Consider the following 26,542-nt stretch of genomic DNA (forward strand, 5'->3'; position numbering starts at 1 on the left):
CATGAGGGTTTATTGTTGTTGTTGTTGTTTTCATTTAAAGACCAGAGCCCTTTTAATTCTGTGGCTGGCTTTTCTTTCTTAGAACTTTGGTACAAAACAGCTTATTTTATTATATATAAAATCACATATGTTTTATATACAATCACGTAAGGATAAAATTACATTAGCTCAATTCATCAGTCCAGCACTTTAGCCTGAGTGCGAAGCTTGCTTCTATGGCTTTGGGGGCTGACTGGGCAGCAAGGTTGGTGGCAGAGGTTCTATGTCTTAGTTGGGATGTGAGGATTAGAAAATGATGGGGAGGGTTACATGGAGATCCAGGGAAGACACTGCATCCTGCCTCTGTGTGCTCAAGCATCCATTTTTCTCACTTTTCTCCATGAGGATCTCTGTGTTTGGGTTTACCTTACCTAGAGTTTCTAAGGCTTCAAACCAATAAGCCTTAATCACCGATTCATAGGCTAGCATTGAGGTGGGATCAAGAATATTCATATACATGGTTAGATCCACCAAGTTCAACTAGGCCTTGAGTCCAGATCACTTTGGCCATGCAGAGGCAAATCTCCACACTTTCAGAGAAAAGTTAAGGGAAGCTTGGATCAGATGTCTCTTATGTATGCACTTATGCATGCTTTATTGCACTTAGAAACCGTCCACTCCCCAGTAGTAATGTGAGCAGAAAATTCAAGGAACATGGCATTTCCTTCATTTGGGTTACCATGAAGGGAACCATTCTGAGGACATATACTGGCCTTGGCGTGTGTGCCTGTGTTTACACATGTGCACCTGGGTACCTGTTAGGGTGGGGCACAGGCAGTGGGCACATTCTCTAGAAGTGGACTCTCCGGAATGCCCTCGTGGTAGACCAAGCCCTTAAATGTCTTTGCGCCTAGCATGTGGTGACTTGAGCTTGAAGGTGAGCAATGAGGGATATTTGGAAAAAGTGTCTGAGGAGAAATGTCTGCGCAAACTGAATACCCAGCTGAAGGAAAGGCAACTGGAAGAGCAGAGGGGGTTGTCGGTCACTACACCTTCAGAAAGGGCAGAAGGCAGAAAGGGAAGATGAAGGAGGTAGCTTCCAACTGACCCCACTTTAGGAGGGGTCATTCCAACATGAGATGCTGAGAATTCCAATGTGGAACAAAAGCTAGGGGGACTGTGGTTAGCGAGGGTCAAGAAGAAGCAGAAAGATGAAGTTCCTTGGTGGCCTAGTGGATTAGGGATCTAGTGTCACTGCTATGGCTCTGGTCACTGCTGTGCCACAGATTCCAACCCTGGCACTGGAACTTTCCCATTCCCCAGGCAAGGCCAAAAAAAAAAAGCAGTGGAAATCTTAACTGACCTAGCAATGGCCCCCTGTAAACCTGTAACTAACACACGCCTAACGGATGGAGTTAAATGCTGGTATATAATCAGCTTGAAACAAGCCCCCTGTGTGTAGACTATCCCAACGGTTTTCTACAGTGGAGACATTTCCAAGACGGTTCCCAGGCTTACTTAAAAGGGAAATTGAATTGCTGCCCCCCCCCCATTGGCCACGTCCACTAGTTGTCTGCTCAAGCACTGGGCATGCACTTCCTCACGGTGCCGCTAGATGGCAGGGCCGCGCGCCCTTGGGGCGCTTTGTGGAGATTCGCGGGCTCACTCAACACCGTGGACGCCACGCCTTGCAAATTATTAGGGACTTTTCGGTAGCAATCATATTAACGCCTTTTGCATACTGGAATTAGAACCGCGGTGATGAGGGTAGGATTGCAAAACTGCACCCACCCTTTTGAAAGGGCGTCCAGTCCAGGAGAATTAGAGGGACAACCTCTTGGGAGTAAAGCAAAGCTGCCCGGCGGTCCCCTCGCCAAAGAGGGGCCCAAGGAGCTTGTCCGAGGGGCCACAGTCCTGGGTTTCCGCGAGGTGACGTGATGGCCCTGCAGCTGCCTGGCTTTTGTGAAATGGAAGTAAGGGTGGTGGCAATTTGTCTTTGTGCCTTGGGGTAAATCCTGGGAATGTTCTAGTCGTAACACTACGTGAGAGGAGCCTAGGAGGCAGGTCCTGCCAGGGTGAAGAATCATCTGCTTTTTTCCAAACCGGCTTCTCTTTACCCGGTGGGCACATGGAGCCAAATCCATGCCTGTCTGCAAGCATGGACATACATCTTTATGCTCTGCGTTTGTACAATGGCCTCACTGGTGGGAACATAGTTAAGGTAGCTTGAAACATAATAAACTGCCTATATGCCCCAATGTTTATCTACCACCTCCCCCCTCAAAAATAACCCCAGGCAATTTAAAATGATTCACCAAACAGTGACATATTTGTATACATCCATAATTACATTAGTAAATTCATGTGGTAGAAGGGGTGCAGTTTGAAAACTATTAAAGCTTTAAAGTTACACATTTCTAGTCTGCTCTATAGTTTTACACAAATGAATATTCCCGTCTTTTCCATATTTACTGCCAGAGTATACGATCTACATATATGAGTCAGAGGTTCATCAGCGGATTTTGCAGCGGAGCGGATCAGAGGGGCAGGGGAAGCTGGGTTGAGCAGAGAACGACCACTCTCAGCGCCGCGCCCGCCCCGCGTGGAAAGCAGGATGTCCCAAAGCGGGAAGGGCCGGGGGGCCTCCGGGCCAGGAGCAATGAGCGCGATCGCCTGGGATTTGCAGCAGGGAAACTGAGGCGGGAGGTCGGGGAGGTGGTGGTGGGGGTGCTCCCCGAACCAGTTCCTTGGCAACGCCGCCGCTCCGACCCTCGCTACGCACCCTTCGCGCCGCCTGCCGCCCGCCCTCCTCAGGATTGAGGAAGTGTGTGTCTGGCCCGGCCCCGCGAGCGGCCAGAGGCGCAGGGGCGGAGGGCAGAGGGGCGGCCCGGCCCGGATCCGCCGTCTTCCTCCCCGCCCGCGCTCAGCGCAGAGTCCAAGGCGCCGGCCGCCTCAGGTAAGCGCCGCCGGGCCCGCGCCCCGCCAGGGGACCCGCCGCCAGGCCCCGGGCGCAGGGCGACCCCAGGGCTCATGGCCCCGCCGCCTGCCGCCGCGCTCACGGGGCACGAGGCCCAGGCGGGGAACCCGAGACCCCCCGGGACGGGGCCCGGGCAGGGAGAGCAGACTCGAGCAAGGAGTACTTCTCCCTCCGCCTTTGGAAAAACTCGCTTCCTTCAAGTCGGAGTGGCCGTGAGAGCGCGTGTGCGTTGTGTGAGCCTGAGAGTGAATGTGCTTGTGAGCGAGAGTGTAAGCTGAGTGTGAGCGCGGGGGTGTGGGGAAGCAGCAGCTCCCTGCCCCGACGGCCTGGTGCGCGACGGCCGGCGCATCTTCATCCCACCCTCAGGCTGAGGCCCTCTTCTGGCCTGAGGGTCGGATCTCCGGCGGTGCGGATAAAACCCCGCCACCACCTTGGCGGTCTCTGCGGCGACCTCCCGGCAGAGGCGCAGGAGATGAGCGCGGATGTGGTGGAATGAGGAAGGGAGCCGAGGAAGGCAGCCGAGGAAGGCTGCCGAGGAAGGCTGGGGGTCGGAGGGATATGATAACGAATAATTGGGCGACTTCTGTGCTGGGCTCGACCAGCCCCTCTTTGTTTGAGGTCAAGAAGCTTTTCTCTCAGGAGCACATCCCCCTGCAGGGGTCTGAGAAGGAGAGATACGGGAGCCTGTAGTTTGTTTTTGGTGAGCCTCTCACCAAACACACCATTTTCAGACTTTGTCACTTATTGTGTCCAAATTCCCCTGGGCCTTAAGGGGACAACTAGAATATGCAGGATTTGGAAAAATGTTAACATTCCCCTCCTTTGGTCGTTTGGCTTCATTATCTTTGTTTATGCCCCGGAAGAATAAAAAAGTTAGAAACATACAAACCTCACACCTAATTTGTCCTGCAGAAGGTTTTGGGGGCCCTGCCCCAAGCCTCCACATCTCAGGGGGTGGCCTCATACTAAAGGTAGTAGGCACAGTTGCTCAGATCAAAAACCTAGGAGTCGTCCCTTGTCCCAACTCCTCATTCCTTGAATTCAATGGTTAGCAAGTCCTGTTGGGTCTCAAAGGTGTGTGGGGTCCATCCCCTTCCTTTTTATGGCCCACTCTAGTCCAAGCCACCAGCATCTCTTACCTGTGCAATTGCAGTGCTTCCCATACGCCCAGTCTCCATTTGGCAGCCATGGTGATTTTTTTTTTTTTAAGGTAAATTCGAGAGTGTCAGTCTTCTGCTTGTAACCCTTCAATAACATCTCCTTATGCTTGTCACGAAATCCAGAAGACCTCCTCCCGTCCGCATCCCTGCAGCTGATCTGGCTTCTGCCGTCTCAGATCACCTGGCCATTGCCTCCCCACCCAGCCACCCCCTCTAAACCCAGCCTCACTCTCACATCTCTCTGTGTATGTCCTTGCAGTTGCCAATGGCTGTGTGTTCCTACTCTATCTTTTGAATTACTCCTTTAATTTACCTGAAAGTCTCCATTGGAGACTCCAGGTGTCAGAGACCTTTCCAGAGTCCCTGCTCACTGTTGCATCTTCACTCCCAGAGCTGCTCCAGAGGGTTCCAAATGCATACAGGTAGAGAGACAGTGGTGGAAAGACAGTATGAACTTGTTTGTGGCTTTAGGCTCACAAAGGGCTTCTGTTCTCATCTGGGCCTGAGAACTACACATTTCTACGGTTTGTAGCACCGTAATATTTTGATGTCTACAAATCTATTAAACACATTTTGTAGGCAAGCCAGTAGTGGTCAAGGAGGCTAGTTGTGCCAAAGGGATGTCTCGGACCATGGGCCAACCATCTCAACCAGGCTTTTGATTCAAAAAAAGACCTGGGAGTTCCCGTCGTGGCGCAGTGGTTAACGAATCCGACTAGGAACCATAAGGTTGCGGGTTCGGTCCCTGCCCTTGCTCAGTGGGTTAACGATTCAGCGTTGCCGTGACCTGTGGTGTAGGTTGCAGATGCGGCTCAGATCTCGCGTTGCTGTGGCTCCGGCATAGGCCGGAGACCACAGCTCCGATTGGACCCCTAGCCTGGGAACCTCCATATGCCGCGGGAGCGGCCCAAGAAATAGCAAAAAGACAAAAAGACAAAAAAAAAAAAAAAAAAAAAAAAAAAGACCTGGGTGGGAGTTCCCGTGTGGCTCAATAGGTTAAGGACCTGATGTGTCCCTGAGAGATATGGGTTTGATCCCTAGCCTCACACAGTGGGTTAAAGATCTGGTGTTGTTGCAGGCTTCATCCTAGGTCACTGAGGCGGCTCTAATCCAGGGTTGCCTGTGCCACAGCTCTAGCTCTGATTCGACCCCTGGCCTGGGAACTTCCATATGCTGTGGGTGTGGTGCAGCTGTAAAAAGGAAAAAAATAAAAAAAAAATAAAAGGCTGGATGATAAGAGCATTTCTAACATGCTTCACTTGTGCAAGTTTCTTCAGGCTCTTTGGTATCTGCACTCCTATAAAGAGGTGAGCAGGTTCAGGATGTTTCTTCCTTGTTTTCAGCAGAAAGTTTATAGGAAGTTTTTCCTTGACTGTGCCCTTCTCACCAACTGTAAGTTTCATGAACTTATGAAGCTCACTCCCCATGGGAAGGGCCAAATAAAAACATTTGTAGAAGGAATATCAGGTTGCCTTTTTTTTCTTTCCAACAAGTATTTGGGTTTATTCATTACTACAGTTATAAAGAGTTGGCAAAAGCAAATTGGTGAGCTTTTAAAAATTATTAAAATAATTATTATTTCAGGACACTTCTTGAAGCCCTCATTAGGATGTATAGATTATAATGAAAAGAAAACGTGTATCTTGCAACCATGATTGGTTGCACTGGTCTGAACCCAAAAGAAGCAGGAAGAAGCAAAGATCCGTTTGAGGGCAAAGATTGAGCAAAACATAAGTTACTTCATCTTAAAAAGTTGACCTTAAAGTCTAAGCCAAAATACAAATTCTAATTGAAAAACTGCTCCAGTAGCAAAATCCTCCATTGGTAAAATGATTTTCAAAAGGAAACTGAAAATGAAAAGGGGAACAAAATGACTGGGTGAGGGCTGGCCTAAAATATTCTTAAGTTTTTTTTTTTTTTTTGACTTAAAAGTATTATATGGCAAGTCACTTCTGTTTTCAGAAAGAACATCTACTAGCATTTGGACTTTTGAAGTGTTGTTGGGTATATTTGGGAGCTGATTTTGAGAGGTCTTTGAGAGCAGGTAGCAGCTGTGCGCTGAATGCTACTGTGCGGTTTCTGAATGCTACTGTGTGATTTGGAGCCTTTATTTTACTTTTTAAATTTTTTATTAAAGTATGGTTGATTTACAATGTTCCGTCAATTTCTGGTGTACAACAAAGTGACCCAGTGGAGCCTTTATTCTAAAACAGAGACTCTATTTTGCTACTTCTCCCTGTCTCCTCTCAAGTTGATCTTTCCTAATCAGGTTTTGCAATTTATAAAGCTTTGATCATCTCCTAAATTGTGTTCAGATTGATCACTTCTTATTTCCTACTTAGACTTCTCCCAAACTTCAGACATGGATTTTTCCCAAGCATGGCCTCTCTAAAATTCTGGCTCTTTAGTTTGGAAAGGCGCGGGCTTATGAAGGACAAGGCCTCTGGTTCAGGGCTTTTCCAGCCCGTACACCCAAGAGTACAGCTTACCTGGGCCAGGGGCCAGATCTCCAGACTCTAATTTGAGAAAGCTCTGGTGCTTTCACAGCCTTGTTCTGGAGCTTTCTCAGTGCCCACCCTGAGGCACCTTCTAGAGCCTGCTCACTGGGGAGACAGTGGGTCTGCCCTCCAGCATTGATTTTCTGAGCTCATTAATCAGAGGCTGGGAGGAGGGGAGCCTGCTGGCTCCCCTATCCCCCTGCTGTTATTATTGCCAGTGAGAACCACCTCCAGGAGTTCTCGCCATGGCTCAGTGGTTAATGAATCCGATTAACATCCGCGAGGTTTTGGGTTCGATCCCTGGCCTCACTCAGTGGGTTAAGGAACCAGCATTGCCACTGTGGTACAGGTTGCAGATGCAGCTCAGATCCTGTGTTGCTGTGGCTGTGGTGTAGGCCAGTGGCTACAGCTCCAATTAGACCCCTAGCCTGGGAACTTCCATATGCCACGGGTGAGGCCCTAAAAAGACAAAAGACAAAAAGAAGAACCAGTGACTGCAGAAACTTGACCTTGTTGGAAATCTCACAGCAACCTTGCGAGGTTACCTGGGAAGCATGGTGCATGTCTGTTTTTAATAGATGATGTCATCTTGGGTATCATTTATACAACCTTGACTTTATTTTATTTTATTTTATTTTATTTTTTGGACTGTGCTATCACCCACCATTGCAGAGGTGTCTCAGAGACCATCTGGCCATTACACCATACTTTCTATGTATGGTATAGGCTCCATGCAAATGCTTGTAGAGACATGCATCTCCTTTGGTCATCCCCTTCCCTTCCTGTCACCCCAGGCCATGCCTGAGCTGGACTTGGGTCTTGCCCACAAGGTGCTTCTGGTCCTTTAGTCAGCATGGCAGGCTGGGCCCTCATGCTGGGTGACCCCTAAGCTCAGGGGGGACCCAGCATGTGAGAGCAGCCTCTTCCCTCATCACAGCCTTCTTTGTCTTAGGAGATGTGTCGTCATCAGACTCAGAGTTTCTCTAGAAAATTCTGGGCTGTGGGAAGCTGCCCTGCACACTATAGGATGCTCAGCAGTGTCCCTGGCCACTACCCACTAAATGCCTGTAAGCACCCCTACCTCCAGTTGTGAAAACCAAAAATGCCTCCGGACATTGCCAAGTGTACCCAGGGGCGGTGGGGGCAGGCACAATGTAGGCGGCTTCTTTCTTTTATTCCCCTAGAACTCAAACTGACTTGACTTCACAACCAGCACCAGTGCCTTCCAGACCCTTTTCTTTGGGACAGTTGCCTAATTTCTTCTGTCAGTACATGCCTACCTCTGGCCTTCCAGAGGAGTCTGTCCTGGGCAAAGGGAAGCCTTGTTTTGTGTACATGTGTCTGCCCCACTCCAACCAAATCGTGAACCCCTGAAGGCAGAAGACAATTCATTGTCTTGGTGCCACCGTGCCAGTGACAATGATGTGCTGATTGAACAGTGATTGAGCCCTTTACCAGCAGGTGTTCTGCAGTTGTTTAGGGTTTCTATACTCTTCGTGGGCTGACACGGTCGGACCCCAGATGCAAGGTGGGGTGGGGGCATCTCTGTCTTTTCCTTTCCACTGGCCCCACCTGACCAAGTGTGTCTGGTTAGATGAAATGAGAACAGAAATGTCACCAAAAAAGAGGGGAAGGATACCAAAGCGCTGATATAAATAGTAGGTACAAGGGTTCAGGGAGAGACTTGAGGTAAGAAGAACTTTCTGACTTGATTTTTTTTTTCACCACCAGGACGAGACAGCTTTCTATTCAGTCACAAACGTGTGTCTGTGACTTGGTCCATCATGGACTATGAGCCAGGACAGAGGCTACCCCTCCAGCAGCAGTGACCGTGACCACTGCCAGAACTGACTTGGGGGAGCAGCAGCCCCGAGGATTGATGGTTGGAATGTCTCGGCGGCCACCCAGCATGTACTGGTGTGTGGGGCCGGACGGGTCAGCCGTGTGTCCAGGACGCGCCATGGAGCCGCATGACAACGGTAAGCACAGAGCTGGCCAAACCTATCTCACGTGTTCTACCAACAAACAAGGGGTTTTCAGTCGGAGGATATATAATGCCAGATACTTGATGCATCATGTGATTTTTTTTCATTATAAAATATATCGTGGGATTCTCATTTATTTTTTTATTTATTTATTTTTTTATTTTCCCACTGTACAGCAAGGGGGGGATTCTCATTTAAATTCATAGCATTGAATGAGCCGTGGGACAAAGTTTCTGTGGACTCGAAGATCTTGGGAAACAAGGCATCATTTCATGCTGGTTAAAAAGATTTTTTTAAATGGAAATTTGGTTATGTTTTCTTACAATAATAATGTGTATTTATCAAAAATTGAAGAAAAAATAATCACCTAGAGTTCCACTACCCTAAGCAGAATTAACATCTTGGTATGTTGTCTCCTAGTCAACTTTTGTGGGCTTCAGGGACTTTGTTTTACTTTATTTTCTTATCATAGGGTAGGTACTTCTCTATCCTATTTTTCTCGTATAACTTTATGACAGTCACCTAGCTCATGTGACCCTGTGAACTATCTTCTTTCTCGGAAACTCTGTACCACATGATGGACCTAATTCTTACTCTCCTGCTGGACGTGTTGGGACATTTTGGTTGCTTCCAGTTGCTGACTTTGACCAAGAGCATTCCATGCCTGTCTTTCTATATGTGGTTTTGAGATTATTTCCTTAAGGTAGATTTACAGAAGCGGGACTGTTGGGTTTGAATATTTTTAAGCCTCTTTGCACGTCTTGCCGGATTGTTCACCAGAGTTGCACCACTTTTACCCCAATAGGATATCATTGCTACTGTTAACAATAAATATTTGTTAAGCCCTTAGTGCATACCAGGCACTGGGTTTGGTAGGGAATAACCTCATTGAACGCTTACAACAACATATAAATGGTACTTTTATCCCCATTTAATAGTTGAGGAGCGTGAGAGTAAGAGAGGTGTAGAAACTTGGTCAAGGTCAGTAACTTATAATGGGCAGAAGTGTCATTCGAACCCCGTCTTGACCCTAGACTCTAGTTTGCTCTGTGAAGCTTGTGAGGGCCCTTATGTTTGTATCTCTGTTGACTTAGTACTTCAGTGTTGTACCTGGCCCAGCAGACATTTTGTTCAGTTGCTTGAGTGTTTTTTTCTCCATCAACAGTGCCCAAAGGCTAACTAGGGTGATGTTTCTGGAAGACGTCTCTGCACATAAATCAAATTATGAAATGAGAAAAGAATTTGCTTCCTCACATTGCCCAGCACTAAGTGTTCCCAAAGTGTTTGACTTGCATCTTTTGAAAATTTTTTTTTTTTTAGATGTCTTTTTTCAGTCGCTCATTAGGAAGGCCATGCCTTGTGAGCCTGAGATCAAGGGGACGTGTGTGGAATGCTGTTCCTGATGTCAGCCAGGACTCTGCACTTTCCAGGGCACTCTCAGCTCTGCCATCCCACCCGCCTCTCCTCAGTAATTCACAGGGATGCTCGGGTGAATTTCATCTGAAAAAGCCCCACAGGGGCCCCCAGGCCCTCAGAAGCACCGGGACGTGTCTAAACTGTCAGTGCCCAGGCACCCCCAGATCCTCTGAAACAGCATACTGGGGGGAGGGGTATGCAGGGGCATTTTTAAAAAGTCTTGCCTCCTGGAGTTCCTGCTGTGGTACAGTGGGATCGGCTAGCATCTCTGCAGCACCAAGATGCAGGTTCCATCCTCAGCCCTGTGCAGTGGGTTAAAGGATCCAATGTTGCCACAGCTGTGGTGTAGGTCACAACCGTGGCTCGGATCTGATCCCTGGCCTGGGAACTCCATATGCTGCAGGGCTTCCCAACAAGAAAAAAGAAAATAGTTCTTGCTTCCCTCTCACTGCAATTGTAATGTGCACCTGGGGTTGAGGACCAGCTGGTCTACATGATTCAGGGCCTGTGGAGCATTTCTCAAATTGCAATATATTTTCCAGTCCCTTAGGGATCTTAGTGAAGTGCAAATTCTCACTCTGTGGTCCTGGGGGCACTAAGATGCTGCATTTCTAACAGGATCCTAAGTTGTGCTGATGTCCCAACAAATCAGTGGCAAGGCTGAGACAACCCAGGTGCCTGGAAAAGCTATTAATTCTTACAGGTCTTAGGGACCTGGGCCAAGGAACCCTGGACAGACCTGGAACCAGTCTTGCCTCCAGGCCTGAGGTAGCACAGACTGCCAGAGAATGTTCAAGAGCATCAAGAGGCCAAAGCGTTGTCATGCACCCAGTCCCCATTCTCCTCCTTTGAGGTCTGGTCTGGTCTGAACTTTACACTGCTCCCACAGCAGGTCCCTTCTCCCTGACAGCTGTGACCACCTGGTTAGAGGGAGCAGGCCCAGAAAAGCCTTTTCTGCCTCAGGGGCCTCTGTCCCTAGTGGAAGCTTAGGACTCCACACCTCCCTGTTTTGTTTTGTTTTTGATTGAGGGGAGTGTTTGGTCACCCCTTGGCATATGGAGCTCCCTGACCAGGGATCCAATCTGAGCCTTAGTTGCGGCCTAAGCTGAAGCTGCAACAGTGCCGGCCCGGGGCTTGAACCTGCGTCCCAGCACTCCCAAGATACCACTAATTCTGTTGTGTCACAGTGGGAACTCCCATGCCTCCCTGTTCAAAACCACCAGGATAGAGGAGCCAGTGAGGGTGGTGCAGCCCCCCACCAGTGTCAGGCTAGTGCTTCCAGCTGAAGGGTGCCCACAGGGGAGGGGACATCTTGTGAATTCTGATGCTGAAGGAGGAAAATACAAAACCACAGAATCGAAGACGAGAACGAAGTGGCCTAAAGTACAGTGGAAAATTCTATCCTATGGCTCAGCATTATGGAAATTATATTCTCTCCTTAGGAATTATAATAGTAATCAAATTCTCATAAGGACTCCTATGAGGACAAGTACAAATTTATGCCCATACTCCAGAAGTTGAAAGATTCCATCTGTAGTAGCCAAGAAGCTGAGCATGGGGGCCCTTCCCTGGGACCCCCCCACCCAAGGACCAAACCTCACAACATTCCCCTCCTGCTGGCAACAGGCAGCTTACTGGCTTGGCGACCAGGCATCAGTACCTCCCGGGCTCCTGCAGTTACTGGTCAGCCCTCCTAAGAGAAGGAGTGAGGGCAGCAGGGAGCCCCCGCTCCTTGCCTGCCCCATCCAGGGGAGGACAATGTCCATGGGGACCTGCATGGGCACCAGAAATGCTGACTATGACTACTGATTGTACGTAAGCTGGAGTGATGGGTGCATCTGTCCCCCTCTTGTTTGGAGTCCCCCGAGGGGTTATGACGGTGTTTCCTGAGTGAGAAGGGAAGGAAAGGGCTTAACCTGTGGGGTTAAGCAGAGCTGCATTCAATTCATAGTTATGGGTGACCTCAGCTGGGTGGCTCAACCTCTCTGAACCCTGACCCAGACAGACACAGAATCTCACTGGGATGTGCCGAGTGGCATTTATTCCCAGCCCCACCCTGGTCAGCGAGGGCTGAGGGGCTCTGCTCAACTGTGACTCCATGCTCCTGAAACCAGCCGGCTGGCAGGGGCCTTCTTCATGGCCAGTGGCAGAGGTGTGAGCAAAAACATGCCATACTTCTTAAGGCCTAGGCTCAGAGTGGCATGCTGGCACCTCCATGCCTCCACCCTTGGCCAGAGCAAGTCATATAGAGGAGCTCAAGGGAAATGTTCCCTCCATGAGGAAGAGGGCCACAGCCAGGGTGTGGATATGGATGCAGGCAGAGGGGAAGGCTCTGTGCTCAGCATCCCATCCATCATGAGGGGAGTTGGGCCGCTTCGACGCTTTAAAAAAAAAAAAAAAAAGTATCTTATTTACATATTTCTGTTGATTTATCTAAGTAGCCAGCAGAGTCCTTTTCTCCCATGAAAACTTACTGGAGCCCTTGCCCACCTAGCAGCTAACAGTGGAGTTGCATTGATGGGCAGTAGTACAGGGATTGGGGTGGTGAATCCCACTACTGGTCTTCACCTTGACCCCAGCTCTCTGGGCCCAGTTTAAAAATATTGCGTGTTGGAGTTCCCTGGTAGCTCAGTGGGTTAAGGATCCAGCATTGTCACTGCTGGCTTAGGTCGCTGCTGTGGCGAGGTTTTTTTCCCTGGCCTGGGAATTTCTGCATGCTGCAGTTTAAAAAAAAAAAATCGCAGGTTGGATTTCATTGTCACAAAATAGCCTGAGAGCAGGCAACACTCAAACAGTCGCACTGTCACTGGGGATGACAGTCACCTCCCTTTACTTATCTGTGGGGTTTGTTTTCTACCATGAGCCTGCGTTCCGTTGCTGTTGCCGTTTCACATTAACTTTTGCAACCAGAGAGTAATATTGCCGTTTATTTTAAAAATTATTGTCTCAGAGTTCCCTGATGACTCAGTGGGTTAAGGATCTGGCGTTGTCACTGCTCTGGCACTGGTTTGATCCCTGGCCCAGGAACTTCCGCAAGCCAGGGGCACAGTCGAAAAAAAATTGTTGTCTCTATAAATAAGGAGGTTTTGTGATTAGGCTCTAACCTGTATACTTCCTCCTTCAGTGGGTGTTCACTTCCAAGGTCACATTTGCTTTAATTGGTCTCTTTCCCCTTAATTTCTTTCTGGAATAAATGGAGCAGTATTTGACCCCATGAACCTACAGCTGCGCCTCCCTGGGGCTCACCCTCTGAGTTGTGTCCCCATTGGATGAGCTGGGTTTTTTTCTGCCCTACCTTCTCCCTGGGGGAACTCTGCCTCTCTTCCCTGTCACCCCATCCACCAGCCTCACTACAGAGAAGACCCTTGCAGTCCTAGTTCCCAGCACTGCCTGAGGAGAACTGACTGTCACAAAGAGGACCCGTGACACTCAAGTTATTCTCAATGTTGGAGCAGCTAACTCTCTCTCACTTTTTAAAAAAATCCTTGGAAGAGTTGTATGAGTTGTTTGTATATTTTGGAGATTAGTTCCTTGTTGATTGCATCATTTGAAACTATTTTTCTCCCATTCCGCAGGTTGTCTCTTTTTATTTTTATTTTTTTTATGGTTTCCTTTGCTGTGCAAAAGCTTGTGAGTTTGATTAGGTCCCACTGGTTTTTTTTGTTTTGTTTTGTTTTGTTTTTATTTCTATTGCTTTGGGATACTGACCTAAGAAAACATTTGAATAGTTGATGTCAGAGAATATTTCGCCTGTGTTCTCTTCTGGAGTTTTATGGTGTCTTGTTTTATAAGTCTTTAAGCCATTCTGAGTTGATTTTTGTGCATGGTGTGAGGGTGTATTCTAGTTTCATTGATTTACATGCAGCTGTCCCGTTTTCCCAGCACCACTTGCTGAAGAGATTGTCTTTTTCCCATTTTATATTCTTGCCTCCTTTGTTGAAGATTAATTGACCATAGGTTTCTGGGTTTATTTATGGCCTCTCTATTCTGTTTCATTGGTCTATAGGTCTGTTTTTGCCTTGATTACTGTAGCTTTGTAATTTTGTGTGAATTCTGGAAAAGTTATGCCTCCTGCTTGATTTTTGTTCCTCAGGATTGCTTTGGCAATTCTGGGTCTATGGTCCCATATAAATTTTTGGATTGTTTGTTCTAGTTCTGTGAAAAATCTCATGGTCACTTTGCTGTATAGCAGAAATTGACAGAACATTGTAAATCAACTACAATAAAAATTTTTTAAATAAATTTTTAAGGAAGAAAAAAAGAAATAAGCACAAATATATCTGCAATCACAGTAAATGGAAACTGATTATAATGGATGATTAAAACACAAAGTATCCGATTATTTAAAAGTATATGCTGGACACATGTATAACACTGATTACTCACTGATAACTCAGCTTGAAAGTAAAGGGATATCTAATGCACAGAAAATACAGGGAATAGAGGAACATGTAAAATGATACCATAGAGACTCAATTAGCAAAAGGTAGACTCTGAAAAATACTTCAGGGAAAATAACCATGTTTCTTCAACAAATAAACTTGGAAAAGAGAGATAAAAGAGGAACCAAGAAGTTAAAGGAGACTTGTATGCCATCAACCAGCTGCCATGTATAGACCTTATCTGAATTCCATCTAGATCAAATAAACTATTTTTTAAAATGGGAAAAAGAAATCCTTGGAAGACAGCATGTTTTGGAAATAACATTATTATTACACTTCCCAGTAGAGTTAGGAAAAGATCCAAACTAATAAAAAGTAGTGAAAAACTAAGGTTGCACTTTTGAGTTTTTGATAGTGGTCTTATGTGTGCGTATGTGTGAACTGGGTGTACCTGTTTTGACTTGCACAGCTTACCTTGTACTTGTGGAGAATGGTTAACCCTTTCAGCACCCACGGATGTGTGAGTGCATCTCCAGATGCTGCGTGGCGCCAGGTGGGCTGTGTGTCCCTGTCCTGTGTTTGTGCAGCACAACTGTGCCCCAGAAGGGTGTGTCACAACCTGGTCAGCCTTCAGCTTGACCTTCAATGCAGGAGAAACTTTAGAAAGCCTGGAAGGGTTTAGATCATGTATGAATTGACATAATGAGGGTCAGCGAGATACAGGGCTAGGATTGCAGGGCAATCTAGTTTAATAAACCTTAGACAGTCTTCCACGACGGGGTCACACTAATCAGAGTGGAAAAACCTGTCCTGTCAGCTGAGCTAAGGCTCCTGGGAAGTGAAGACGTGAGGAGCCTTCTAGATTATTCAGGCTGAGAACGCTCAGTGAGACTCTTCTGGATCATGAGGGTGAGGGACACTTGGACAGATGTCCCCGGAGGTGGTCTTTGTCCCCCACCTCTCTGTGAGCAGTCCTGACTGCTGCTGCCCACCTCTCATCATGCTGTCCTCCACTGGACCCTGCATGGACCCAAGAAGAAGAAGGAACATTTCAGAGGGGCTTCAGATCCCAGGTTTTTATCTCACTACTTCCAATGTCCTTTTCTTCTTCCTGTGGCTTTTTCAACTCTGTATTGAAAATAACTTACATATGCCGCAGGTGCGGCCCTAAAAAAAGAAAGAAGAAGAAAGAAAAGAAAAGAACCTCTTAGCCTAGGAGCCAAGTGGATTTGCCCCTCTGGGGGCTCGGCCTGCCCTCCACAAGCGGAAATAGGAAATAACGTGAACAGGAAGTGCCCCTTGGGTGGCGGCGTGTTTTCTCTGTGAGCCAGTGTCAGAAATCCTACCAGGGACAGGGCCCTGGGGATGAGTGCCTTTCAGAGTGTAACGGCCAGCCCACATCTTGAACTTGTTCCTGGAGCCCGTGCCCCACTCGTGCCTGCTGAGCTGTGTGCTCGCTGAGGGAGCGAGGAGGGGAGGACAGAGATGTTTCCATGGTCCACAGGGTGCCCTCTCCAGCCTGGCTGCAGGAGGAGCATTGGGCGCCCAGGGACTGTAGCCAGTGTCCAGCAAGGAATCACTTACTGAGTGAGGAGAAGGGGAGGGAGGCTGGGGTGGCACAGGTGGTGGGAGAAATGGCCATGGGCATCCATGCGTGTGGGCAGCAGTTAACATAGCTATGATTCATGCCCGTAACTCCCTGCCCAACAGCAGAAGCTCTGGGTTTGATGGGGCTTTTCATATTAACCTACATCTGAGGCTTGGATCATCTACTTCTTTGTTCAGAATCTTACTCACTGATGCTAATGGGGAGCTGACTCCCTCTCCAATATGCTAGTCTTTCCTGTGGGCTGTTGTATTGGGACATGTGTGCTGCAGAGACCAGGCCTGTCTCCTTGCTTCCAGCTGCACCTGCCTAGACTTGTTGACATCCTTTAACCCTTTCCTTGAAATAACTAAGGCCGATGCCTTGCCCTCTCTGTGGACACCATCGCATCACCTCTAAGAGCAGACTGTCCGCAACATCACATATTTCCTTTGGACATCACCAAGGTTTTGCCCCTTAGCCTGAGCATTGACTATTAGGCTGTGGCCACCTGCACCTTGGGGGACAGCAGCCTCTCACTCTCTCCCTCCTTCCTGCTACAAGTGGGCTCTCTGGAGCACCCCACCCCTCCACCGATTCTGGATAGCTAGAGCCTGAAGCTCACCCACGGTTTCAGCCCACCTTCTCTTCCCCCATCTTTGCCCCTGACTCCCTTTACCAGGGTGGGCAGTGCAGCCCACCCCCTCTAGTCCGATGGCCAGCCCAGGCCCACCTGGCATGCATCCAGTGGCCAAGAAATGAGATTTCTTTCCAGCCCTGTGCCCTGGCCTCCATGAAGAGGTCAATGGCCTGTGAGCTTCTACACCAGGGCGTGGCCTGGTGTAGAAGGATAAGGATATTTTTTTCCTCCTTCCAAGGTCCACATGAGCCAGACCTTAAAGAAAGCCATCACTTGGGAGACGAGGGGGCCGGAGGAGGAGGGTTAATGAAATTCTTTAATTTCTTGGGAATTAAGAGAACTAAATAACACATAAGTTATCTCATCCAATAACATTTAAGTCCAAACTCTAATCTATGAATTTCATGCCCATTTTTAGGAGCTCTGATGTATGAAAGTAAGGGCTTCCAATTAGAAGTCCCAATTCTGAGTCCCTTCACCATCTTGGCTGCCCCTGAATTCAGTCTGTCCAGATTCTGCTTAACCATCGTGCTATGTATTGACTGGCATTTGTCATAAAGAAGAAAAGAGAAAAAAACAAAACAAAACAAAACAGAAACATGCATATCAAGCAGTAGAATCCTTCCTGAGCCCATAACCCTAACATAATAGAGGGAATCACACATTAGTTAGAAATTATCTTTTTGAATTATAAATAACTTTTTAGGATTGGACTTCATTTTGCTAATTCTTGTGAGGGTTGTACCTCCCAGCTTTTATCTCATCTACCAGCATCCAGCAACCGGGCATATTGCCAGGTGTTGGTTTAAAATCAGTCACCTACCTTTTCATTTCAGGAGAACCAAAAGCAAAAATAACTTATTTTTGGCACTTTGAATTTTTTAGCAACTTAGAGGTATTTAAAGTCATTGAAAAATTTCGTTCTTTTTTTTAAAATATAGAACCGAGTGATGGTGCAAATTTGAGGTTAGGATTTGCATACAAAAGGACAAGCACTTCACTCTTAATGTTCCTTATAGCAGCTCTTTGGGGACCTCAGATGGCTTTGTGAACTCTTAGACAGGTGGGTGGCTACAGGTGGCCCACAACAGTGGAATTAGAGGTGGAAGAGGCCAGGTCAAGAAGCCCTTCAGGTCATTTACACCCCTCATTTCAGCTGTCAGGACCAAAAGGGTCCAATGCGTGGCCACCCGTGTTCCCACGCAAACCACCAGCACCCTGGGTTCAAAAGTAAAAAGGAAGCAAAGAATCACTGCCTGACAGTGGGCAGGGGGCTCCCTGGAGTTAAGAAAATGTTACCTGTGTGTAATTATCCACATTCTCATGGAAAACCAAATGATATGGATAAAGCCACAATCTTCTTTGGCCCCCTTTCTATTCTGCCCACGTGGCCACTGTGAGCTAAGTGTTTCCTTTCCATCCTCTTCCTATGCCGGTCTGCACCTAAACACACACACACACACACATACACACACGCACGCACGCACGCAGAATTCTTTTTGTGTATGTTTCTGGTTTTACATGCATGACATTCAATTGTACATATGTTGGGCAACTTTTTTTTTAACCTGAGTTATGTATGACTTGGAATCTTTTTCACATACTCCAAACTCCTTAATGTGAACACAGCAATATTTATTTACTCCATCCGCTATTAAAGTGCCTTTAGATTCTTTCTGTATTTTGCTTCTTATCATAGGAGTTGAGTATCCCCCGGCAGAATGGCAGGATCAAAGAACAAGCACATGAAAACTGATCAGAGTTGGAGTTCCAACTGTGGCTCTTTGGGTGAAGGACCCAACATAGTATCCATGAAGATTCAGGTTCGATCCCTGGCCTCACTCAGTGGGTTAAAAATCCAGTGTTGCCGCAATTTGTGCCATAGGTCATAGATACAGCTCAGATCTGGTGTTGCCATGGCTGTAGCATAAGACCTGCAGCGGCAGATGTGATTGGACCCCTATCCTGGGGGACTTCCATATGCCCCATGTGTGGGCATGGAAAGAAAAAGAAAAACGAAAAATGGTCAAAGCAGTACAGGCCCCTGTCAAGGAAGCAAGTGATACAGAACGGACTAGGCCCCAGTGTCAACCCCCAAAAGGGTCTCTGTTTCCTGTTTCTGGTTCTTGTTCTTTAGGTCGCCACTGTTCTTCAGATTCTATCGCCTGCCTGCCAGGATACAGGAAGATTTCCTTCACCTTTGCACCACATCTCCCACCTGATCCCTCCATATTTCATTCTCTCAGTGTGGGCTCATCTCTGAGTTGCTTTCTTAACATTAAATGATATGTTCCATTTGCTATGACTTGGTCTGGGGACCCTGTGCCATCTGTGTTCTGCGGGGCCCAGGAGGCGGGCACTTCTTCCCTACTTTTTACCTCCATTCCCCTCCCACTTCTTATTCAGAACCCTTATGTTGAGCCCTTAATTATCTGGAGCACATGAGTGAGAAAACTCCCCAGAAAGGGCTGTGTTTGTGTTCCTGAAAGCATCTTCCTTTGGTTCTTCCCTACAATTCCAAGTGGAAATCATTTGCCCTCAGACTCTGAAAGGGCCTTCACTGTGGTCCGCCGATGTGGTTTGATTCTCTTTGCTTTGTGAGTGACCTATTTTTTCCTCTCTGGAAGCCTTTAGAATCTTCCCTGTACATCTGCGCTTCTGAAATTTCTTTTTTTCTTTTCTTTTTTCTTTCTTTTTTTTTTTTTTTAGGGCCACACCTGCAGGATATGGAGGTTCCCAGGGGTCGAATGGGAGCTGTAGCTACCATCCTACACCACAGCCACAGCAGCACCTCATCTGGGACCTACACCACAGCTCACGGCAACTTGGGATCCTGAACCCGCTAAGCAAGGCCAGGGATCGAACCTGTGTCCTCATGGATCCTAGTCAGATTCGTTTCCTCTGAGCCACAACGGGAACTCCTGTAATTTCTTAACAAAAGACACGAGTAAGGGTCTTTTCCTTCATGCTGCTTGGTAGTGGGTAAGCCAACCATTTATCCCTTTCAGGCCTGGAAAAGTCCTTGAATTTTCGTTGATAACCTTGTCCTCTGCTTTTTCTTTTCTTTGTTTATTTTTCTGAAATTCCCATGGCTTGGAGTTCCCATCGTGGCTCAGTGGTTAACGAATCCGACTAGGAACCATGAGGTTGTGGGTTTGATCCCTGGCCTTGCTCAGTGGGTTAAGGATCCGGCGTTGTCGTGAGCTGTGGTGTAGGTTGCAGACGCAGCTCGGATCCCGAATTGCTGTGGCTGTGGTGTAGGCTGGCAGCTACAGCTCCTATTCTACCCCTAGCCTGCGAGCTTCCACATGCCGCAGGAGTGGCCCTAGAAATGGCAAAAAGACCAAAAAAAAAAAAAAGTGAAATTCCCATGGCTTATCTTTTCCCTCACATTTTCCAACTCTGCTTCTTTCTCTTAAAGTCTGAGAGATGTCCGGACTTTATCCTCCAACCCTCCTAATTGAACATTTCATTTTCACACTCATTTTTAACTTCCAAAAGCTCTTTGCCTATTCTTGATTATTTCTTTTTATAGCATTCTGTTCCTGTGATACATAGGCAGTGTCTTCCTGAATTCTCCTGAAAATCCTGATTGGAGTTTATTTTACTTTATTTCAATAGATACCAATCTTATTATCTTCTCAGTTAACTTTTAAATTTCTTCCCCTTTTTCGATTTCTTTTGTAGCGGCAGTGGGGGTGGGGGAGTGTGGGTCTGCGCCCACAGCATGCAGAAATTCCTGGGCTGGGGATGGAACCTGCATCTCAGCAGTGAACTGAGCCACAGCAGTGACAATGCCAAGTCCTTAACCTCTAGATCACCAGGGAACTCCTAAATTTATTTCTTAATGTCAAATTAATTGATTAAAATCAACATTTTTACAATGAATTCCAGATAAACCAGTGATTATAGGATTCAAAGCATTATTAGGGAAATTTGCCATCAGCTGACTTTGTAGGCAGAGCATGTCTGGAAGTTACATGGAAAGCAGCTTGCTATGACGCTAAGAGAAGTCAGCAAAAATATGTCCTATATGTACATTTCTTCCAAGACATGGCCTTTTGTTTGTCTTGATTAATTCAGCATTATTATTTGAACAATTGTCATTAATCTCTTGAATAATTCAGCATTGTTATTTGAACAATTGTCAAACATCATTATTATTTGAACAACTGTCAAGTGGACACTGTTTTAGAGTCTGAGAATATAGCAGGAACATGGCCTCCGCTCTCATGGGGCTTGTGATTCTAGCAGGAAAGATAGGCAGCAAAGAACAGGAAGGAAATCAGAGAGTGATGCTTGACGAAGGTAGCCATATGGCAGGGTGCTATGCTAAAGAGGCACCATGTGGCTATTTTTAATTGTTGCTGAGTAAGACCTCCATAAGTAGTGACATTGGGTATGCTTGGCTGACTAGAAGGAAGGAGCTATGGGAAGGCTGGGAAGAAGAGTATTTTTCAAACAGACTGAAACCATGAGCAAAGCATGTGCCCAGCACCTCTTCCTGTGCATTCTGTCAGAATCTTCCATAGACTGGGCCCTGGGGAACCAGGAAAATGTCCTCATAATGCTTTTATTCCAGGAGGGAAACATTATTAATAAACATGTGCTTCACTGCTAGGCATGGAAGAGCATACACAGGAGATGAAGGAGGGCAGGGATGGAGAGTGATGGGCAAAGGGCAGTATTTTAGCTCAGAGATCAGAAGGCTCCTGGGGAGAGGTACTTTTAAGCAGAAGCAAATGAATGAGGAAGTGCATTGTGTAAAGAGCTGGGGGAATGGTGAGCCTGCAAAGGCACCATAGTGCAGAAGCTGTGTGGTGAGGGTGAGCCTGCTGTATTTGAGGGACTGCCAAGATGGCCTGAGGGGCTGGTGTGTGATAAGTGCCAAGGAGGGCTGGAGAGGCGGGCTTCCGGGGCAGCCATGGCAGGGGTTCAGATTTGATTCCAAGAGAGTGGATGGAAGACCGGAGGAGCAACATGGTCTGATGAGGAGGAAGGCCTGGAGAGAAGCTTGGGGTGGCCTGGGATGGTGGGGCAGGAGAGGAAGAAGAGGATGGGCTGGGAATTGTTTCTAAGGGAGAGCCATCAGGACTTGTTTATTACACAACAGACAACCCCATAACTCACTGGCTTAACACAGCAGCCCTTGATAGCTTCCCAGGATTCTGTGGGTCAGGAATGGACAAGGCTCAGCAGGTGGTCCTTCTTGGCTCACTCACATGTCAGATGCCTCCACGTGCCCACTTCTTGTCCAGACATCCACCCCCAGCCTCTTTATATCTTAGCAGTTGAATTCCCCCATCAGAAGCAGAGAGAGTTCCATGATGGTACAATGGGTTCAGGATCTGCATTGTCACTGCTATGGTCATTGCTGTGATGTGGGTTCGATACCTAGTTCAAGAACTTCCACGTGCTGTGGGCATGTTCCTCCCCCCCCACCTGCCTCTGCCCAAAATACTAAAACTAAATTTTTTAAAAAAAAGAAGCAGAAACTCTGGGGGCTTACTAAGGCTTAGGCCTGAACTGTCTCTTCATCACTCTTGCTGCCCCTCCTTGGTCAAAATAGGTCAGAAGGCAAGTCCAGATGCAGTGCAGGCCAGGAAATAGATTCTGGCTCCCAAAGGAAGGATGGCAAAAACCTCGTGGCTCTCTTTGACATGGCACACCCCAGAACTCTATAATGGATGATTAGATGTGACGAAGAAAAGAAACAGGAATCAAGGATGTAACCATTCAGATTTAACCAATACAAATATTTTGCCATTTTTAGTCCAACAGTTTTTTTGTTTGGTTGGTTTTTGTTGTTTTTGTTTCTGTTTTGTTTTGGATTTTTTTTGCTTTTTAGGGCCACGCCCAAGGTGTATGGAAGTTCCCAGAGCTGTAACTGCCGGTCTACACCATAGCCATAGCAACTTGGGATCTGAACCACGTCTGCAACCTACACCACAGCCTCAGCAATGCCCGATCCTTAACCCACTGAGTGAGGCCAGGGATTGAACCTGCGTCTTCATGGATCCTAGTCAGGTTCATTTCTGCTGTGCAACACAACAGGAACTCCCCAACAATTATTTTAAATAAAGCATGACAAGTGTAGTCAGAGCTCCTTTTGGACCTCTCCCTGGTAACTGCTCAAACCCCCAAAGGTAGTTGTTATTCAAAGTTAGTGTGGACCCATTGCCATTGCTAAATATGTGTGTGCCCATAAATACATAGTATTATTTCTGTCCGGCCAGTGGTCTCCTCTAGGCTGCTACCCTGGTACACAAGGGGTCAAGGTAAATTCTACAGTGTTACCTTCCTGGTGATTGAGGAAGAGGAAATCACAAAGCCTGGATCTGCAGGATGGGTTGCCTGTGGTCCCCAGTCTCTCATCCTCTCAGGAATGTTTGCCAGGACATCTGCTGCATGGGAGTGGGTTCCAGTCCCACAGAGGGTCCAGAATGGAGCTCTCCTCCCAGAAGGCTAGCCTATCCATGGCATGCCAGGGTAGATGCATACAGGGGACCACTTGGGGCTGTGGGATATTATAGCCCCACCAGCCACTAGACCCATGGAAACTAAGCTTGGATTCTATCCCTTCGCCTGGGAGAAGGGGCACCCCTCAGCTGGCTCATTGTCCAAGTTTGAGGAGTGGCAACCAGAGACACGTATGGGCAGTCCTGCTCTTTTCAGAACAGTTTCCATATTTAAGATTTTAACATACGTGTTTTCACACTGTGCCAATGTTACTGAATTTTTCAATCAAAACTAAGTTTATATAGTATAAGAGCTTTATTTTCCAAGAAGGTGATAAAACCTTTTACTAAAAACCATTTAGGCCTGGTGTTTAAAAAAAAAAAAAATGGGTAGACTTTTTTTAAATTGTTGGTTCCATTTCATTAAAGACTATAGATTTATTTAAATTTTCCATTTCTTCTTGAGTTAATTTTATGAATACATTTTTCTAGATAGGCACCCATTGAATCCAGATTTCCTAATGTATTAGCATAAAGTTTACAGTGACTTTAGAATTTAAAATATACTTTTAGATGATTTCATCTAGCTTTCATAGCGAAGTCATATACTCAATATAAAATTGAAAAGTACAAAAGGCTGTACAAGGTAAAGTATTCCTGCCACCCTGGTCCCTAGTCTTCCAGTTCCCCTTTCTTCCAAAGAATCAGAGAAAACTATTCCTTTTTTCTTTCTTCTTCTTTTTTTTTTTTTTTTTTTTTTTTTGTCTTTTTGCCTTTTCTAGGGCCGAATCTGCGGCATATAGAAGTTCGCAGGCTAGGGGTCGAATCAGAGCTATAGCCGCCGGCCGACGCCAGAGCCACAACAACGCTGGATCCAAGCCGTGTCTGTGGCCTACACTACAGCTCATGGCAACGCTGGATCCTTAACCCACTGAGCGAGGCCAGGGATCGAACCCTCAACCTCATAGTTCCTAGTTGGATTCATTAACCACTACGCCACAACAGGAACTCCTCTTTCTTTCCTTCTTCCTTTCCTTCCTTCCTTCCTTCCTTCCTTCCTTCCTTCCTTCCTCCCTCCCTCCCTCCCTCCCTCCCTTCCTCCCTTCCTTCCTTCCTTCCTCTCTCTCTTTTTTTCCTCTCAGACATCAGTTTCTTAGGCCTAGGTTCAAAATGGCTTTTTTTTTCTTTTCATAAATATTTAATCTACGCAGAATTTTGAAACGTTATGTCCTTATTGTAGTTTTTTTTTTTTCCATTAGAGAAATTTTTGAACACATCACAAAAGTAGAGAGAATATTTCCGTGGACCTCTCTGTGTCCTGTGGCCTAACTTCAGCAATTTTCACACGTAGCCAACCTTGTCTAATTCAGATCCTCTCCCGTTTCCCTCTAAGCATTTAAAACCCAATTCCAGACTTCATGTGTTGAGGCATTTTTAAAAATACCTTTTACATACATTTTTAAACAATAAAAGAATTGCCTGCATAACATCAGATATCAGCATTCTAATGCCTTTGATTGCCTCATAATTTCTTTTTTATTAATAGTTTGCTTGAACCAGGTTTGTTGCATGTATTCTGTTGAGTCGATGTGGTTAAGTCTCTTCAGATCCACCTGTCTCCCTCACTTCCTTTGTCCTTGCAATTTACTTGTTGGTACCACCATGTTGCTTGTCCTCTGCAGTTTCCCGTGGTCTGGATTTTGGTGGTTGTGTCTGTCCCTCTCACGTCTGTGCTTTCCTAGACCCGGAGGCTGGATTATATTCAGTAAGACATTTGGCAAGAATATGAACTAGCTAGTGTTGTGTGTTTCCTGTTGCTTCACCATAGAAGTCTAGTGCTATTTAATTGTTTCTCTTTGATGTTTAAATTTTTCGGTGATTTCAGATGTTGTCAGCCCAGAACTTCATTGTGAAGGTCCTAATGGTTTTTCAGCTTTTCACCTAATTTTTTTTTTTTTTTTTTTTTTTGTCTTTTTGCCATTACTTGGGCCGCTCCTGCGCATATGGAGGTTCCTAGGCTAGGGGTCTAATTGGAGCTGTAGCTGCCAGCCTGCGCCAGAGCCACAGCAATACGGGATCCGAGCCGCATCTGCGACCTACACCACAGCCCATGGCAACACCAGATCATTAACCCACTGAGCAACCTCATGGTTGGTTCCTAGTCGGATTCGTTAACAACTGCACCACGATGGGAACTCCCTTTTTTTTTTTTTTTTTTTGGCTATACCCCCAGCATGCAGATGTTCCTGCACCAGGGATCGAACACCGAGCCATGATGGGAACTACCACTTATTTATTCGTGATGCTAAAATTATTCATCTTTGGCCGGCAGATACTCCTTTGGGTTGGTTTCTCTATCTTTTGACATGACCCCAGGAGTCTTTGATAACATTCTTGCTTTCTGATGAGAAAACATAGTCCAGGCCCCTGTGGTCCATTTCTGCCCCAGACGTGCTATCCATCTGCTATTAAATCTTAAATTTCTCAGGATTTCATTCCTGCTGTGTATTTTTGTCTCCTTTCTCATTCCAAATATTGGCTGTACTTTTTCTGCCACTCACCTCCTGTCTCTTATTTTTTGTTAATCAATCTTTCAGTAAGATTATTTCATGAATGCTTTGAAAAAAGCAGCTTTGGGTTTTGTTGTTGCTCTTTTTAATTGCTTTGCTTTCCATTTATTTTTTTCCAACAGGAAAGTCTTACATATTTATTACTGAGCCAACCCACTAGTGCAGAAACACTGAAACAAAGAGAAAAATCATTTTCCCAATAAAACATATCTAGTTGTCCAGGTAGTAGCAGTTCTCAGAGTGATATGGTTAAGATGCACGTGATCTTGATACATCATCAGTATGCGTGCCATCTCGTTGTGCAATTCCTCATAGACCCAGACTGTTCTCAGTGTTATCTCTTGGAATGGTACCTGATTTTATTACCAGTTTTCATCTGAATCTCTTGGGAGTATGGGATGATTTTGCTTTTGTTCCTTTGCCGGGAATCACTTGATCCTGAAAGTCTTGTGAAACGACATGGAGGGCAACAGAGATAACCACACTGTCTCAGACGGTGGAGGAAAACTCTGGTTTCTATTTCATTAATTTCTTCTTTTCTCTTTATTTTCTTCTTTTTTTCTAAATTCACTCCTGGAGTTCCCCCTGTGGCAAAGATCCAACCTCAGTGGCTTGGTTCACTTCTGGGGCACAAGTTTGATCCCCAGCCATGCACAAAGGATTAAGGATCTTGTGTTGCCAACAGCTGTGGCAGCTGTGGCTTGGATTTGATCCCCAGTCTGGGAATTTCTAAATGCATATGCTGCAGGTATAGCCATAGAGAAAAAACAATAATAATAATAAAATTAATTCACTCCTCCTTTTCAACTTCTTGAGAAGCATCCTCTCACTTTTGAGAACTCATCTTTTTCAACATGTTTCTTTGAGTACATGGCTCTGGAATCTTTATTAG

General features: G+C 46.4%; 1 protein-coding gene across 2 annotated transcripts in view; it reads left to right on the forward strand.

Annotated features, from left to right (window-relative positions):
* LRRK1 (leucine rich repeat kinase 1) overlaps positions 2,612-26,542 on the forward strand; it is a 130,484-nt gene continuing 106,553 nt past the window's right edge. The window contains exons 1-2 of one of the 2 annotated variants that reach the window (XM_021098586.1): positions 2,612-2,935; positions 8,346-8,593. In XM_021098586.1, coding sequence (XP_020954245.1) covers positions 8,494-8,593 — 100 coding nt within the window. In that variant the 5' untranslated portion in view covers positions 2,612-2,935; positions 8,346-8,493. The remainder of the gene's footprint in view (positions 2,936-8,345; positions 8,594-26,542) is intronic. The other variant, XM_021098597.1, reaches the window with a different exon arrangement.

Source organism: Sus scrofa, chromosome 1, assembly GCF_000003025.6.
Source record: "Sus scrofa isolate TJ Tabasco breed Duroc chromosome 1, Sscrofa11.1, whole genome shotgun sequence".
NCBI lineage: Eukaryota > Metazoa > Chordata > Mammalia > Artiodactyla > Suidae > Sus > Sus scrofa.